At 35.9% G+C, this 16,314-nt stretch overlaps 1 protein-coding gene across 1 annotated transcript in view; it reads right to left on the bottom strand.

Annotated features, from left to right (window-relative positions):
• The window catches only part of LOC122800843, a 1,417,490-nt gene that overhangs the window by 733,485 nt on the left and 667,691 nt on the right, over positions 1–16,314 (bottom strand). The window contains exon 13 of the mRNA XM_044070157.1: positions 3,782–3,865. Coding sequence (XP_043926092.1) covers positions 3,782–3,865 — 84 coding nt within the window. The remainder of the gene's footprint in view (positions 1–3,781; positions 3,866–16,314) is intronic.

Below are 16,314 nucleotides of genomic sequence, written 5' to 3'. Positions count from 1 at the left end.
CACGAGCCAAGCCCTCCTCTAAACATATTTCCACTGAAACTAATGTTACCTTAGCTTGCAAGTACAATAAGCACTTTATAGCTATAATGCAGTCATAGCCTCTTTCATGTTAAACTGTAGTACTAATCAGACAATTTCTCTTTTCAACCATTCCCAATTACATCAAAAAATATTTTCATAAACTAAAGCCAACTATATTAGCAGTAGTTAATGTTCTCCCAGAATATCTTAAATTAAGAGCAGATAGAATAAACGATTCAGTGTCTGTATTAACCAACAATCCTTATAAGACTCAGACAGTCTAACTATATGGAAAACCTCTCACATTATACCAATACATAAGGAAGTATCTTTAATTAAATTTCAAACTATCAATTAACTGCAATACTCCATTGACTCCTTGAAGTACTAGAACGATGTAACCATCAATGCATTTAGGATTTTATGCTAGACAAATACTAACTTTCTCCTTCCCAATAAGGGTTCCATCCCCTTCACAGCAATGAAAAAGAAATATGAGTAATCCTGTCTCCACTCTATTCACCCTATTTCTGGACCTCTCACAGGCATTTGATAACTACCTCCCCTTCTCCTTCAGAAGCTCTTGCAACCAAGACTAAGACACCTCACACATGAATGGTTGTCTAATGCAGTCTGTTAAAATACAGGACCATTACTTTACTCACATGTCAGTGTAAACAGGACTGCCACATGGGGTAATACTAGGACCCCCCTTATTTAATATTTCCATAAATGACATGCACAATGCAAGCAAACGTAACAGTCATGCAACATGTTAATGACTTAACTCTTTTCTTTGGTCAACCCTAACATTATGCCAACTGCAAACAATCATTCAAGTCTCCTTCTCTTCTCTTGAGACCTGTCTAGTACGATCCCAACTACTCCTGAATGACACAAAATAAAATCAATCACACTAACTCCAGTAACCTCCCACCATTTAGCATTGCACTAAATATAGTGGATAGCACCAGAATAGAACATAGCACCCTTTCCAAGTTACTGAGTGCCATCACAGATGAAAAACGTACGTTTGACCAGCACATCAATGTCGTTGCCTCCACCCAAAGAGACACCATACATTTAGGCTAATTTACAAAGATCGACCACATCTGACTGACCACAGCATTAACTATAAGATTCCTTTTATTTCTATGCCTGATTTATACATCTACAATGTTCATGAATCTTCGTACTACACTAATGACCGTGCCTGAACAGTGTTATCATAAAATAAGCATATTTGCATTCAACCTCTCAAATCAAACCTAATACTGTATTCCTTTGCAGAACCTGAATTGACTTGAACTACCAAGCCAGCTATAATATACACAGTCCATAATGCCACATAACATAATACATAGTCCACAGTCCATCAAACACCTCTGCCATCAGTAATATAATAAGATGGTAGAAGCCCAAAAGGAACTTTCACTCAGTGGATCGACACCAAACAGAATCTCAAACATCCAATAACTCATATGGAAACTCCTTTTAACAACAGAACATAATTCCCTTCACCATAAGACAACGAAACAACAGTGTTCTTTCCACAGAGTTTATCTAAACTTCGTTATGTTATGCATCTATTACTTCTTGGAGCCTTTTTCCTTGGACCTCCACCAAAAATGGACAATTCAACACAGTCAGACTTTTTTGGTAAACAAACACAAATAAATTAATTAGTTGATTTAAACAAGATTATTTACAAAGCACCCGCTTACAGTGAAACTTTGTGTTGTGAGTTCAACATGCTGCACAACTCGGAAAGATTCCTGCACTCCTTTAGCAGCCAGTATATGCCTTTTGGTTATTAGCTATTTATAAATTGAGTTGTAAATTTAGTGACCTCTTTTAAGGTGCTACTAATAACAGCACTCAAAGAAAATCTGCAGAAAGAATATACTCATGAATATAGTTAGATTAAAATGACAGTGAATACTTTCTGTTATACAGAATGCTATAAAATCTTAAAATTGCTGAGTGATATGAGATAAACAACCACTAATCTGCTAACACCAGTAACTGAATTGCTCACTTTGTTGAACTACTCAGTGAACAGTGAATTTTATATAAGGTCAGTCTGTGGCCAGGGGTGTGATACTTGCCCACATAGCTGGTGAGCTAGGTATAGCGAAAAGACAAACTTAAGCATGAAGAATTAATGGATAAATAATGAATGGCTGATTTTTGCTGCAGTTTCTGGAGGAACAGTGAGGGGTACTTCTCTGTGAGGATAATTTTTTGGCAAGTCAGAAGAGACTGCTGGCATGGTGATCACCTATACGTGATGACAGTATAAGGGGAGGGGTAATGATAACATACCGTTGTATCTTACATTCACCGTAACTGTTAACATGTTTCTGGGGCGGTGGGGAGTAAGTAAGTGAAAAGCCTGAGCCTACAATGTGATCACCACGGTGGGGTTTGTTACAGAAACTTTTTTTCTTTGATGACAATCAAGGCACAATTGTGTAATTAGTAGGTCTCTGTCTGATGACAGGATAGGACGAAAAATAATGAAAAAATATTTGAATCTTAGAAATTTGTTTAATTATACAATATATCCTTCATATGCATCCAAAGTAAAATATGTCAACAATATGATGTACATGTATATGTATACACACACACACACACACACACACACACACACACACACACACACACACACACACACACATCTGTATGTGTGTGTGTGTGTGTGTGTGTGTGTGTGTGTGTGTGTGTGTGTGTGTATACATACATGTATGTATTGTGTATATACAAACACATATCTATATATCTATAAATCTATAGCTTTATTTATCTATCTATATATGAATATATATTATAGGAGAGAAAATATATATAAAAGTTTTGCTGAGCATATAATATATTTTAGCAAATTTAGGGAAGAATAAGAGTTGATTTGCATTAAATGTAGTTAGTAGTTCCATGCCAGTTATCACGGTAGGCAAAAAAATTGAGTCATTATTTCCAGTGTAGATTAAAATTACCATTTACAGTATGGATGTCATGGTGAATAAAAATGCAGGATTAATTTATTTATCTACAGTACTGTCTGGTTTCAGGAATTAGGATATGTCACATTACATAATAAACATTGATCTTGTTGAAATAAAACAAAATGATGTATTTCCAGAATATTCTGAAAGTGATATATCTATTTATCTGCAACCCCTTTTCCAATTTTTGCACACAGGGTTGGGGTGCCACTTCAACAGTGACAGCCATCTAGATATATTTTATTCAATTTATAAGTGTTGTACATGTTTGCTAATGTCCCAAGAATTCTATACAGAATAAAACAAATTCTGTACCGAACAAAGCAATGATTATGTGAGTTTTATAATTCCATTTTTAACAATGTAGCTAATGATAGGTGTGGTTGAGTAATATAAATGAAAATCCTGTAAGTATGATTGTCTAGAATATCAATGACAATCAATCAGGCTAATCAGTCTGAACAAAATTCTAAAGTCATTGCAGGAAATAAATTGTAAAGGGCTTTAACGTATGTAAAGTTTTTTTTTTTTTTCACAAATAGCAATATGTGCATTTATCAGTTTAATTCCAAAGTCAGTTTTTTGCTCAGATTTTTTTTCTTTCACAACAGTGACAACAGATCATGCCATGTTGCACTAAAATATAAAACATGCTTGGTTCTTCTCTGTTGTCTATTAATACTGTAAGCAAAGGCCAACACTAAAACTACAACACAGCAATATTGTATATTAAACAATAGATAAAGGCTTACATAATGTTGTTGTTGTTGTTGTTGTTGTTTTTGTTACTGAAGATAACTGTATACTGGAAATGTTGAAATTTGTTGAATTGGTACCTAAGAAAGAAAAACAGTGAATTTGCATTTGTTATGATTTAATTTTTCTGGAGTCTTGACTTTGTGTCTTCGTCTGTCTTATTTCTCAAAACTATATATTGGTTTAAATCATTATTTCACCTGAGCACCAATAATATTATACCATAACTGCATAAAACAGTCTTTGAAATGTTCTTATTAAAACAGAAGAAAGTATTCTGCAGACTGTAGGCCAGATACAGACCTAGCCATCTCCATGGTCAAAAGTGATGAAGCCCTGACTATGACAGCAGATAGCCTGGGATTAATAAGTAGACCTGGAACTGATAGAACTAGCAGAGCAGGGAGAGGAACTATGAAGCAGAGTCTGATCACCACTCTTAGTGGGGATGGCTGATGCTACATGCTCTGCACACCCCACTTCTAATCCTCTGGTACAGACCAGAGATGTATAGAAGTGTCTGCTTTAGAAGCATGTAGAGCTTTGCAAATATATCCCAGCGTAACTATAGGGCATAAATAAAATCCTATGATGGCTGCTTAGAAAATTGTCATGCCTCAACTGTATCATGTCCACGTAAGTAATAAATAAGTGGACTTGCACTTACCAGCCAGATTGTTGGCAGGAAATGGAGAAGGGCCAGGACAGTGATATATAAAAAACAAATGCTAGAATATATTATTGAATGTTCATTCTGGGAAATCTTTGTTGTATGAATAAGTTCTAGTACAGGCATATACAAATTGAATAAGTAGGGAAGACATTCTAGATTCAAGTGCAGGTGCCTGATAGGTTGGACTTTTATGTTAAAATGTGCAGCCAATACTTACAAATTAGAATGAAGTGCCCCTTTTCCTTTGGCTTACATTATTAAAACCTGACATGATAAAATGTTTTGAAATGCATAGAACTTTAAAGATTACATTGTGATAGATGAAGTCAAATTCTACTTCAGAAGCACTAAAGGAGAAATCTTATGGTACCAGACAAAGTTGCATTTCTTTCCTTATTGCTCAGTGATGGGAGATTAATTACAGTTATAACTCCAATGATTAAAAAATATTGAACACATCTGATGGTAATTGACATTGAGGTGGAGATAATGTCATAGGAAGAAATGAGTACAAATGTAAACTGAATTCAACTGGTGGGGAAACAAGAAATGTGTAGAGATGGCAGGTCTGAGGAAAGCCAGCCACAACAGCAGCATTCTGGGGAATCATAAAAAATCCTCCAATTGAAATTTAAGGAGCTTTCCAGAAATTTATGGAAAAAAATGAAGTTGGATTTATGGCATGTATTTATAGTGATAGATAGTTAAGGAATCAAATTAATCGAAGTGCAAGATGCAATCATTTTACAAATAGCAGCTTCTCAAGTTGCCAGTTCAAAAGCAAGTTGTTGAGATGTGAAATAAGAGAAAATCTTGGGGCCAGATTCCAAAAGAGTTGCTCTCTGTTTAAGGCTTTTCTGATTCTGAAAGACCTGCTGTCAGTGTACGTGACTTACTTTGGTGTAAGGCCTGTTTATAAACAGGCTTACACCAGCAGCCAAATTCTAGAACACCTGGTTTCGCTCAATGTAGATGGTCACTCACACTGAGCCCAAGTCATTTGGAATCAGCACCTTGGTCATCAGTGATACATGCAGCATAATTTTGTAACAATGGAGGATAAGGTTAAAAAGAGGTTTAAGATGGACTAGAATTTAATTATGAGCAAAACTTTAAATGGCTAGTATTTCAATTTGACCAACAAATATAATTTCAAGCAAAGCTAGATCCTGAAGGTATCATCTGTTATTTTAATAGCTGTTTAGAACTGCTACATAATTTCTCTTAGAAATGAACACTTCATAATACTTTTTGTTACAAGTCTGAGATTATTTCAGTGTTTCTATATTTACAACAAACAAATAATCCTCACTGTGCTATTTAATAAGTAAGTAATAATGTGGGGGTTCTAATAATGGAATGATGGTTATGATAAAGTTATTACTATGAAGGTAGAGGAAACTATTCCAGTCTACTCCCTAGCAATAATAGGGACATCCAGTGCAAGTTCTCTATTCATTGAAAATTGATCAAGCTAGGCAATGATAAATTCAGGTATATAATTAAGGCAGACAAGGGCAGAGGTATACTTGTGACTGATAACACTAGCTACAATCAAGAGATAAAGAATATGCTAGAGGATAACAGATGTTATCAGTTATTTACCATGGATGACATAAAAAGAGCATATGATTTATGGAACACTAATCTCACCCCATTTTGAGAAGAAAAACTTATTACTGAAAATCTTTATAATTATTTATGGAACCCATGCCCACGTCTACCTTACTTTTTTGCAATACCAAAGCAACACAAGAACAGAGAAGACCCACCTTAGAGACCGGTAGTAGCAAGTGGAGGTTCCCCTACTGAAGCCACTGCCATTTCCCTTGATTACTTACTGAAACCTTTAGCAGAAAAGAATAAATCATACATAACAGATTCAATGGATTTTTTGAAGAAAATAAAAAAAAAACATAGCAGTGAAAGCTGACAGATTGCAGTCTGTGTACTTTATAAAGGATTTTCGACTGGAAACAGATTGTCTACCCTGCATGTATAACTTTTGAATACTTAGTAATTCTGTATAATATTTCAGATTATATACGTTTTATTATTTTTTTGACTTAGGATGAATTTATGTCTGCTACTTCTACTACCATTATCTGATCTCATTAATATACAGTGATTAACTAGATATATATGGATTGAAAATCTTCCACACAGAGAAGTTTCTTACACTGCTTTGTTTTATTTATTGAAAATACTGATGTAGCATTACTTTACATACATATATACATACATACAGAATGCTTAAATATAGGAAATTGCGAAACTTGCAAAGGAAACTGATACAGATGAAATTATAATGTCATGCATAATGTAATATACAGTTTTTGCTTAAACTGATTTGTTTATGGCATCAGTTCTGTAGAGTTGGACAGCAATTAATTAATCAGATATGATGGAAGATAATTGCCTCTAAATACAATACATAATAAGAATGTTTATATTCAGGGTTTGATGACCTTGAGAAGATAAAAGGAAGAAAGCTGTCTCTGTAAAGAAAAGAGAGGTGATATCAGGAGTATAAGAATGGAAGTGGTTGCTTGGAGGTTAGTTTATGCGTGATATAATCAAGTCAAAACTGAAAACATCATAAAAATGAATGAGATTTTATGGTGACCACCATTCAGTTTTTAATCTACTTTAAAGGCTGTTGCTTGGTGGACCTGCTACGTCTATGATGAGCATGCTCAGAGAACCAGCTGATGACAGCAGTGGCACTATGAGCTACCCACAGAGAAAGAATGGTGCAAGATTCAAAATAGTTATCTGTGAGTAATGTGCAACTTGTAGGTGGTGCACTTTATTGTTCTCTATGTTTGAAAAGGTTGCGTGAAGACTTGAGGCTCCAAAATGTAATGCGCAAGTGCAAGTGTTAAGATAAATACAGTTTATTTAAAGAATATTCAAGAAGTGTCATATCTAGTATCTGATGGTCATATATCAGAGATGCTTGTCGGATACCGATACATGGTTTTACCGAAATTAGGTGGAAGAAGTTCACAGCAAATAACAGGGAAGAAAAAGAAACTGATTAATGACTGTGAAGGAAAGAGAATACATAGTAAAAATTATTCTGCTTTGGTATATAACACACTGGTTACAGGGAATAATGATATTTTATTATCAGAAAACCTTCAGTCTACAGAAAAGGGCATCATTTTTCCAACAGAGAAGGTAGGAAAAAAGAGACAACGGTTAGGTGAATAGGAAAAATCAAAACTGAACAAGAAAGTATTAAAGAACATTACTGTAAGAAAAAAGAAGAGAAACAGACATGTTGACTACATGGTTCAAGTTGTCGATTTACAACACCAGGTGGATAAGAATTTAATACACAATGAAAACAGGGGATTAATAAAACTAATGGTGATGAAGAGCAATCATTTGTAACACTTTATACAGCTGATATTACTGTATTAGAAGCTGAAGATTCTTCAGAGCCGGCTAGCAAAGATATTCTTGTAATTGGAGATTCAATTATTAGAGGAACTGATACTTATATTTGCCTAGAAGATAATGAACATCGAATACTGTTATGTTTGCCAGGATCAAAAATAGAAGATGTGAGACAAGCCTTGGAATGCCTTAATGTAAGGAAGTATAGATCCATTTACAAATCATGTCATCCACAAGGATTCTCTGGCTGTTAGTAGGAAACTGACAGCCCTCTTAGATAGTATAGCTTGTACTGGTGTTAGGACATATTTTTCACAAATCACATATAGAAAGGATAGTCAGGTCACTGTGGATGAAAATATTTTTTGGGTAAAGCCTAGTTTTGGACACACTTGTTCAGACAGGATAGCATGCATTTGTCAGGATCAGGAAAGAGAATTTTTGCAGCAGATATTTTAACAATATTTGACAAACACTATGCAGGATTTTTGCCAGGTTAAAAACTTAACAGTTCACAGATAGCAACATTTGATGCATCTCTGATGGTTGTTAATTCTAGGACCATTAATAATAAAGTTTTGTTATTGGAAAATTTGCTACATTCTCACAAGATTGATGTTGTTATTGTTTGTGAAACATGGTTAAAGAACAATGGCACAGGAAAATAACTTTTTTGGGTGGCATAAGCCATGGAACTTGTTGGCTAGGGCCAATAGCCTAGTACCTACATATGAACCTATGATACCAAACTTTGGTAGCTTTGTAAGCTTGAAATCCAAATATTTAGCCAAAGAGGCAGTAATTTGTCTGAAACAATAGCCTTCAAAAGTGGATCTAATGAGGTTTTATTTACCTCAGGGATACCAATAATAGAAGGGACCTTAGGTTTATCTTTGGATAAATACATATACATCTCTAAATCAATTAAGCCTTCTAATAGTAAATCATTTAGAATCAAATAAATTCTTCTGTAGGCACAGCAGCATATTAAGCTGAAGTGAAGCTCGGACTGAAAGAAAGTTAACAGCCGCCATTATTTTACACTCGCTAAAAAGCACATTTGCTGTTTAGTGAGTGTAAAATAAAGAAAAGAAAAAAAAAGAATAAAAATTTTAAAAAGTGTGTATGTGTGTTTGTGAATGTGTAAGTGAGTGTATGCATGTATTAGATTGAGAGCAAGATTGACTGAGCCGTTATTTTATATTCGCTAAGCAGCGCTTTTGCTTAATGAGTGCAAATATAAGTAAAATATAAAAAAGTGTGTATGTGTGTGTGCGCGCGTGTGCATGTGTGTGTGTGTGTGTGTGTGTGTGTGTGTGTGTGTGTGTGTGTCTGTATTTCTGTGTATGTTTCTGCATGTGTGCTTGCGTGCATGAAAGAGGAATTGTGTGTGAGGGAGAGTGTGCGTGTGAAGAGTGAGACCAAGTCAGCCATGGCAGCTGCATTTGAGGTTTGCATACCTCTCAATCTCTTAGATCAAGATGGCCCATACCCCTCAACTGTCCAGATTTTTACCTGATATTTTTGGTGTATTCCTCATAAAGCTTGTGGTTTTCTGGCACAACACTGGAATGATCTGTAGATTGAAGTCATAAAATAATGGCATACATTCGAGTTTCAGACTTCAAATCCTTCATAAAATGCATGTCAACACAAACCCTGTTATTTTAGCAAATACCTAAGTTAATAGGAGTAGTATTTAAAATCTGTCCCTATTTTATGGAACTTTCTCCTCCCATTATGTCAGTCTTTCTCTAGATTTCTTACACTAAGAGGTCGAGATGCATGATACGGTCAAAAAGCCTAAAGTAAGGGGGGAACAAATGCTCAAAATAGGGACATATTTTAAATATTGGTAAAGTTTTTGTAATGATAGGGTTTTTGTGAGCATGCTTTAAGTGCAAGAGTATGGGTGTTTGTGAGAGGGAGTGAGATTGAGAGACCACTGGTAACAACAATAAAGAGGTTGGCATACCTCTCTACCTCTTAGCTCAAAATATTTAGATGATATCTAAAATAAATGGGAACAGAGGCTCAAAAATAGGAACATATTTTAAGTTCTGTTCTTACAAATTTAGAAAGTTGCTTAGATAACAGGATTTGTAGTAGCATGAATATTCTGAGGCAAATAAATTCTGAAATTCAAAAGTATGTCATTATTTAGTGACTTAAGTCCCCAATAACTGGAAGCAAATCACACATTTTATGAGTAAGGGACCAAAACATAAGTAAATATATGGATATTTTTAACAGGTTTTATTTTGGATGTAACCTGCTTCCTCCAACACTATTTACATACACTATAGCACATATAAAACAGCAGAGGAACTATTTTACATCAAAATTATAGTAATAAACAAATAAGTTCATAGATTAGTACTAAGCTAACTGCCCTTGCGAACCATTTTAAGCCTAGCCAATTATCCCTTGTGAGACTCAAACTCTGCACTTTGTGTTTGCAAGGCAAACACCTTAACCATTAGGCCACCCTCCCATGTGAGTAAGCAAGTAAATGACTAAAGCACAACAATTTTACAGACAGCTCATTCTCTAAGCACAATAATGCCCTCCAGGATGGGTGCTACTGTGTAAATAATGCCCTTCCACTAGCAGTGTCAGGTCTCACAACAACCCTGGGTGGGCATTATTTACACAGTAACACATTCCCTGTTGGACATGTCATGTTCCTTCATATCATTTTGAAGGATGCCACTAATTTATTTAATACTTTCACTCTATATGAGAAGCAAAGCAGTAGTTTATCAATTATGAGAAGCTAAATTCCATGTCGATGGTGAGCCAAAAAACAATTCATCCTACAAAAAAGTTATATTTTACTTCGAAACGAAGGTGTGCAAGAAGCTGTTGATGCATGTGTGACTGAAGTGAGTCATGAGGTCAATGAATGCAAATTTAGGCAACTGTGTGACTCACTAATCAGACATACTTGTGTGTTATACAGGAGACTGCTACATAAAAGGCAGGTTTTTAATAGAATGAGATCTGATAATTGGAAAGTGATAAATGCGTGCCATGTGAGTATACCCTCACATTTACATTTAATGACATGAAGGCATAAAAGTATGCAAGGAAAACAATGAACCTGAGAATAAAGAAACGGTAAAGCTTAAATGCTTTAAAATACTGCTACTATAATATAATAATAAAAAAGGAATCCAGTGGGTGATGTAGTTGCATATCATGTTATCCAAGATAGTGAGTAGTAACAAATGAACAACAAGGTACCACAACAACTACATCCACTATGGCTAAAGTCATGGAACAAGGCAGGGTTACAGAATGTGTGCAACTGAAGACCATCATGCAGGAATGTGTTTTAACAAATAAATGTCACAAATACAGAATGTCAATATGCTCAAGACAGACAATAATAAAAAGGATGAAATTCTTCTTAGTACCATGTAAATGGATTCTAAGAGTATGCTCATAAATAATGTCCATGAGAAAACCAAAAACTTTAAAAATACAAGTATATAAAGTGCAAGAAAACCCTGAAAATACAGCTAAGGGAAAAGTAATTGATGCATACTACTTTAAGCAACCCCAGCTTTAATTGAAAAAGCAGTTCCTTGAAAAGTCATCCATGACATCATAATAAGTGTTTAGGGAAGTATACCCCCTACATCCCACACTCCCATATGACTAGCTCTATAGTGGGAAAAGACTGTGGAAATCAGAAACATCCATTAAAGTTCACAGCAGTCTTGCACATTGATCCCACTATACCGACATAAATGCAGTCATACATGATATAAGACACCAACTTTTGCAAATAACTCACATGCATCAGTCCCTTATCACTAAAAAATTATACTCCAAAATGCAAACAATGCATCTCAGGCTAAGACACAACTTTTCTGGTCTGCATAGTGCTCAAAAAATTAAAACATTTCTGAATCTGATGTGATGGTATGAAGCCCTGACTATAGCCCAGGTAAGCTGTGTCCAGCTAGGGACATGTGTGTCTGAGGGACCATCTGGAAGAAATGAGCCTCTGACACTGATTACATCTGGTGGTAAATGGTATATAATTCACCTGCTGAGGTTATGTTAGCTTTTGCTGCACTGGGCAGGGACCTTCCTGCTCAGCTCAGTAAGCAGGAGCTGTGTATGGGAACAGACATGCCTACTCTCCCTAACCAGATAACTATAGTGAGTGTGTGAGTAGCTTGGGGGAGGGATGTGTAGGATGCTCTGCATGACTTCAGCTGTCCCTGTACCTACCACGTGTCTTTCACCATTGGGGAATAGATAGGCCAATAGGGCTTCCTGGTCATGAGCAAACTGGTCATAGTGCTGACATCTAATATGGAGATATTCAGCTTCTACCCCTGGGAAGCAAATTTATTGATTGGTTGGGGCAGAGAGGCAGGAATGTGATGCAGCAACTCAAATGGGCATTCATCTAGCATTATTAGTCTAGAGAAATATGGAACAGAATTCTGTTGGTTTATCATCTTTATAACAATGGAAAAGAAGCCTGAGATCCAAGCTGCCCATATATTTAACTTTATGGTTTACCATCAAAATCTCAGATGCTGTTATATGAACTCTGATTGCCGAAAGACATTTTTCAAAGTTATCATAATAGTGATTTGAAATATATCAATCTCAGAACAGCAAACGCTAGTGTGCATTCACTGTTGTGAGATTAACATTTTGATTGGAGATTGCACTACAGTGGGTATCAGGAACTTTGCCCTTTTCCTCACTGTAGTGCTATTGTGGAATTGTAATATATAATTAGCAGGGGGGGTGTGGGGCCCCCCACATTGGGTGGTGCAGGGGGGCTTGGCTCTCTTGCAAAACATGTGTAGACAGTCACCGGAAGTCATGGTACATTGCAGAAATATTGACAATGTCAACATCGAACAGTCGATGTTTTGAATGCATTGCAAATATGACTGTTCATTGTTGTAATTTACATTTTATTTCACTTAGGCAGTATTGTGCTAGTTACTTATAAAAGTAATAAGTTACTATTACTAGTTACTTTTCAGTGAAAGTAATATATTACTATTATTTATTACATTTACAAAAAAGTAATATATTACTGTTACTAGTTAATAAGTAAAGTAACGCGTTACTATTACAAAGGTATAGTTTATCGATTAAAATATTGAGATTTACTCACACAAGTAAACACATGCATATAAGTGTATTATTGAAGTTGTATATACAATGTTACAATACGGTTAGCATTGTCACCTCAAAGCAAGAGGATCGCCAGTTCGATTTTTAGCTAGGGTGCCTTCTGTGCAGAGTCCGTATGTCCTCCTTCTTGCTTGTTTTGTGTATTCAAATAAGAAGGTGAGGCTTGGGTGCTTTAAGATGTTTATTACACACAAACATATCAGGATGGAATAATGGAACATAAAACTTAAACTAGCTAACTTGATTGACTGATACACACATACATGCTTTCACTCTAGCTGCTTACACAAAATGGCACTCTGGTTGCACATGCTCAGTAGTTATATGCACATGCCCACAGACTACAGTGGCTTTACAGGTACAACAAACACTATGATCTATATCCTCCCTCTGATAATTTTGTCAGACAAATAAAAAATGACAATAATTTTGTCATGCAAATGAAAAGTGACAGTCAGATATGCATGCAAATTATATAAACACACAAACAATAACAATCACGTCCAGGTTCCAATGTATCTAGGATTAGGTCTTGAGAGAGGACCTGACATCATTATATACAAATCAGTACTGGGTTTAGCAACAGGGACAGTTACTGGGGAATGCATTTAATTAGGAACTTCAGGGATACTTTCAGGAACAGGAACAGAAGATGAATTGTTCTCTGGAACAGGAACATTCAATAACATACTTTAAGAATTAGAGTCTCAGTTACAGACAAGATGCTGTAACACTAGCTAGGACACTGGCAATAAATGTTGCTGATTCCACCTAAATTCCATTCCTTGTGACTCAATGATGTACGATCTCTGTTCCTCACATAGATTTTTCACAAGTCCTTCTCAATCAAAACCTTTTGCTGTCTGCATCCTATCTCTCCTTTTTTTAATGGTTTCAGAGGTTTGCTAATTTTGTCATAATGGAATTTCTTTGACAAATGCTTTTTCATGAGTTGAGCTTTTACTGCTTTGTTGTTTTTAGCACTTGGAATCAGCAAATTCTTAGTGATTGGTAGTGCAGTTCTGGTTTGTCTCGACATCAGTCTCTGAGTTGGTGAACCAAGTAAATTGTCTCAAGCAATGTTTCTGAGATTAAGCACATTGAGAAAAATATCAGTTTTCTCTCTTGTATTTTTCCAACTGTTTCAAACTTTGCACTGCACATTCACTTTTGTACCTCTCATGGTGATACCATCTTCCATCAAAATCTCATCTCTATAAGGAAAATACTGCTGCACATCTGGTGGTAAGCAAGATTGTTTTGCTGGCCATCCATGACTGATAAAATAGTTTATCTTCTGGAGAACTGGATCAGAAGCTGTGTGATTTCTAAGTTCAAGACTTGTGGAAGAAAAAATTCTCACTTCCATAACTTCAAAGTCAGGTTTCTCATTGTCATTCTAGTCAGTGGTTTGTCTGGGCCATCTGGATAAATTATCAGCAAGATAAAGAAGTTTGCATCTTGTGCAAACCATATTGAAATTGTACTTTTGCAGTTTTAACATCATGCATTGCAATCTAGCTGGAACTGTGTGCATTGCTTTTCTCAACAGAGTAACCAGAAGTTGGTGATCAGTTTCAATCTGGATAGGTGAGCCATAAATATAATCATTGAACTTTGAACATGCAGACAACTATTGCCAAATGCTCTTTTTCAATTTGCGCACACTGCATCTCAGTTTGAGTTAGAGGTTTAGACACATAGACTACTGGTCTACCCTCTTGAAGAATTACTGTACCAAGACCATATTTTGAAGCATCACCGGAAAGAGTTACAAGTTTGTGAACATCATAGTATCTCAAAGTGGGTGGACTGGCAATTTTCTGTTTCATGACATTAAAGGCTCTTCCAACCAGGGCCAAGTTACACTTTTGCATGTCAGCTCTCATAGCAGTGCTGAAAGCTCACTTAAATCTTGATTGAACTTGCCTAAATAGTTGACCATGTCAAGCAAATGTTTTAAAAACGTGGCATTGTCTGAAGCTGGCATCTCAAGAATTGCAGCTTGCTTGATCAGATTTTGTCGTAAACCTAAAATGGTAAATAAATGACACACATAACTTCTTTTAGACTGAATTCACATTTCTGAGGATTTCCATTAAGATTCACTTCATGAACATGTTCTCGAACTTTTCTAAGGGTTCTGTCATGTTCGACTTCACTATTGCCTCCTCCATGAAGTGAAGTCTTTTGCAATGAGCAAATTTTTTCTGGATATCCATGTGCTCCATTGCACGTTGGAAGACTTCACCGGCAGAATTTATCCCAAATGGCATTTTGAAAAATCTGTAACTTTCAAATTTTGTACTGAAAGTGGTTAGCAAGGAAGATTTTCAGTCAGAGACACCATCAACATAAAAAAGTAGGGTTGCAGCTTTCTACTTGATCAACTTGCTTGTTGGAATGCCATCTCTCTTAATAAAATAATGTGCCTTTTTAAATTTGCAGATTTATACAGATTTCTGAAATGATTCCACTTTTTAAAGTTGTGGCATTGCTGACCAAAAGCTAAGCACTTTTCTCATTTAAGTTTGTGACTGCTTCCACAATTACGGCAGCTGACTATGAGGTTTACCATGGGTTTTGCTAGATCACCCCTCATTTTTTCTGCATGTGCTTTGGGTTTTATTAAAGCTGTCCTCGGTTTCATTGTGGAAGCCACACCCTTTGGCCTATACCTCTTACCCTTGTGCTGCATGCTGTCAACATTCATACTGGAAGAAGCTGCAAGCATGCTCTTATCATTCATAAGCATATTTGTGTGCTTTTCTGTAAGCTCATATATCTGACAAATCTGTATGGCTTTGGTTAAAGTTAAATCACTGTCTTAATGCAGAATCTTTCTCACTGCATCGTGATTAACACCACACACAAGCCTGTATTTTATCAACTCATCTCTCAAATCACCAAATCAGCATGTTTTTGCCTTGTTCTCAAGTCAGTAATATACGCTGCAAAAGTTTCACCAGGCTTTTGATCTCTTGTGTAAAATATGTGCCTTTCTACTGTAGTATTCATTTGAGGGTTGCACATTTCTCTAAATGTATGTTTTAACACTAGGGTCTTCCCACATTTAAGCCTGCACCACAAAATGGCAGTCTTCCCCCTCCTCTGCATAAACAGCAGGTGCATACACAGATGAATGTTCTCTCTCAATGGCTTCAGAATCAGCTAAATTAAGCAGAATAAATGCTTTTGTACATGTGTCTTTATCAGAAAAAGCAGCCTGCATGAAAATATCATTCCTGCTCAAACTCTCTCCAATTTTTAGCAATA

This window comes from Protopterus annectens, chromosome 4.part1 (assembly GCF_019279795.1).
Source record: "Protopterus annectens isolate FY-2018-M chromosome 4.part1, PAN1.0, whole genome shotgun sequence".
Classification (NCBI taxonomy): Eukaryota; Metazoa; Chordata; order Ceratodontiformes; family Protopteridae; genus Protopterus; species Protopterus annectens.
The sequence above is the reverse complement of the archived record's forward strand: the minus strand, read 5'-3'. Positions and strand labels throughout refer to the sequence as shown.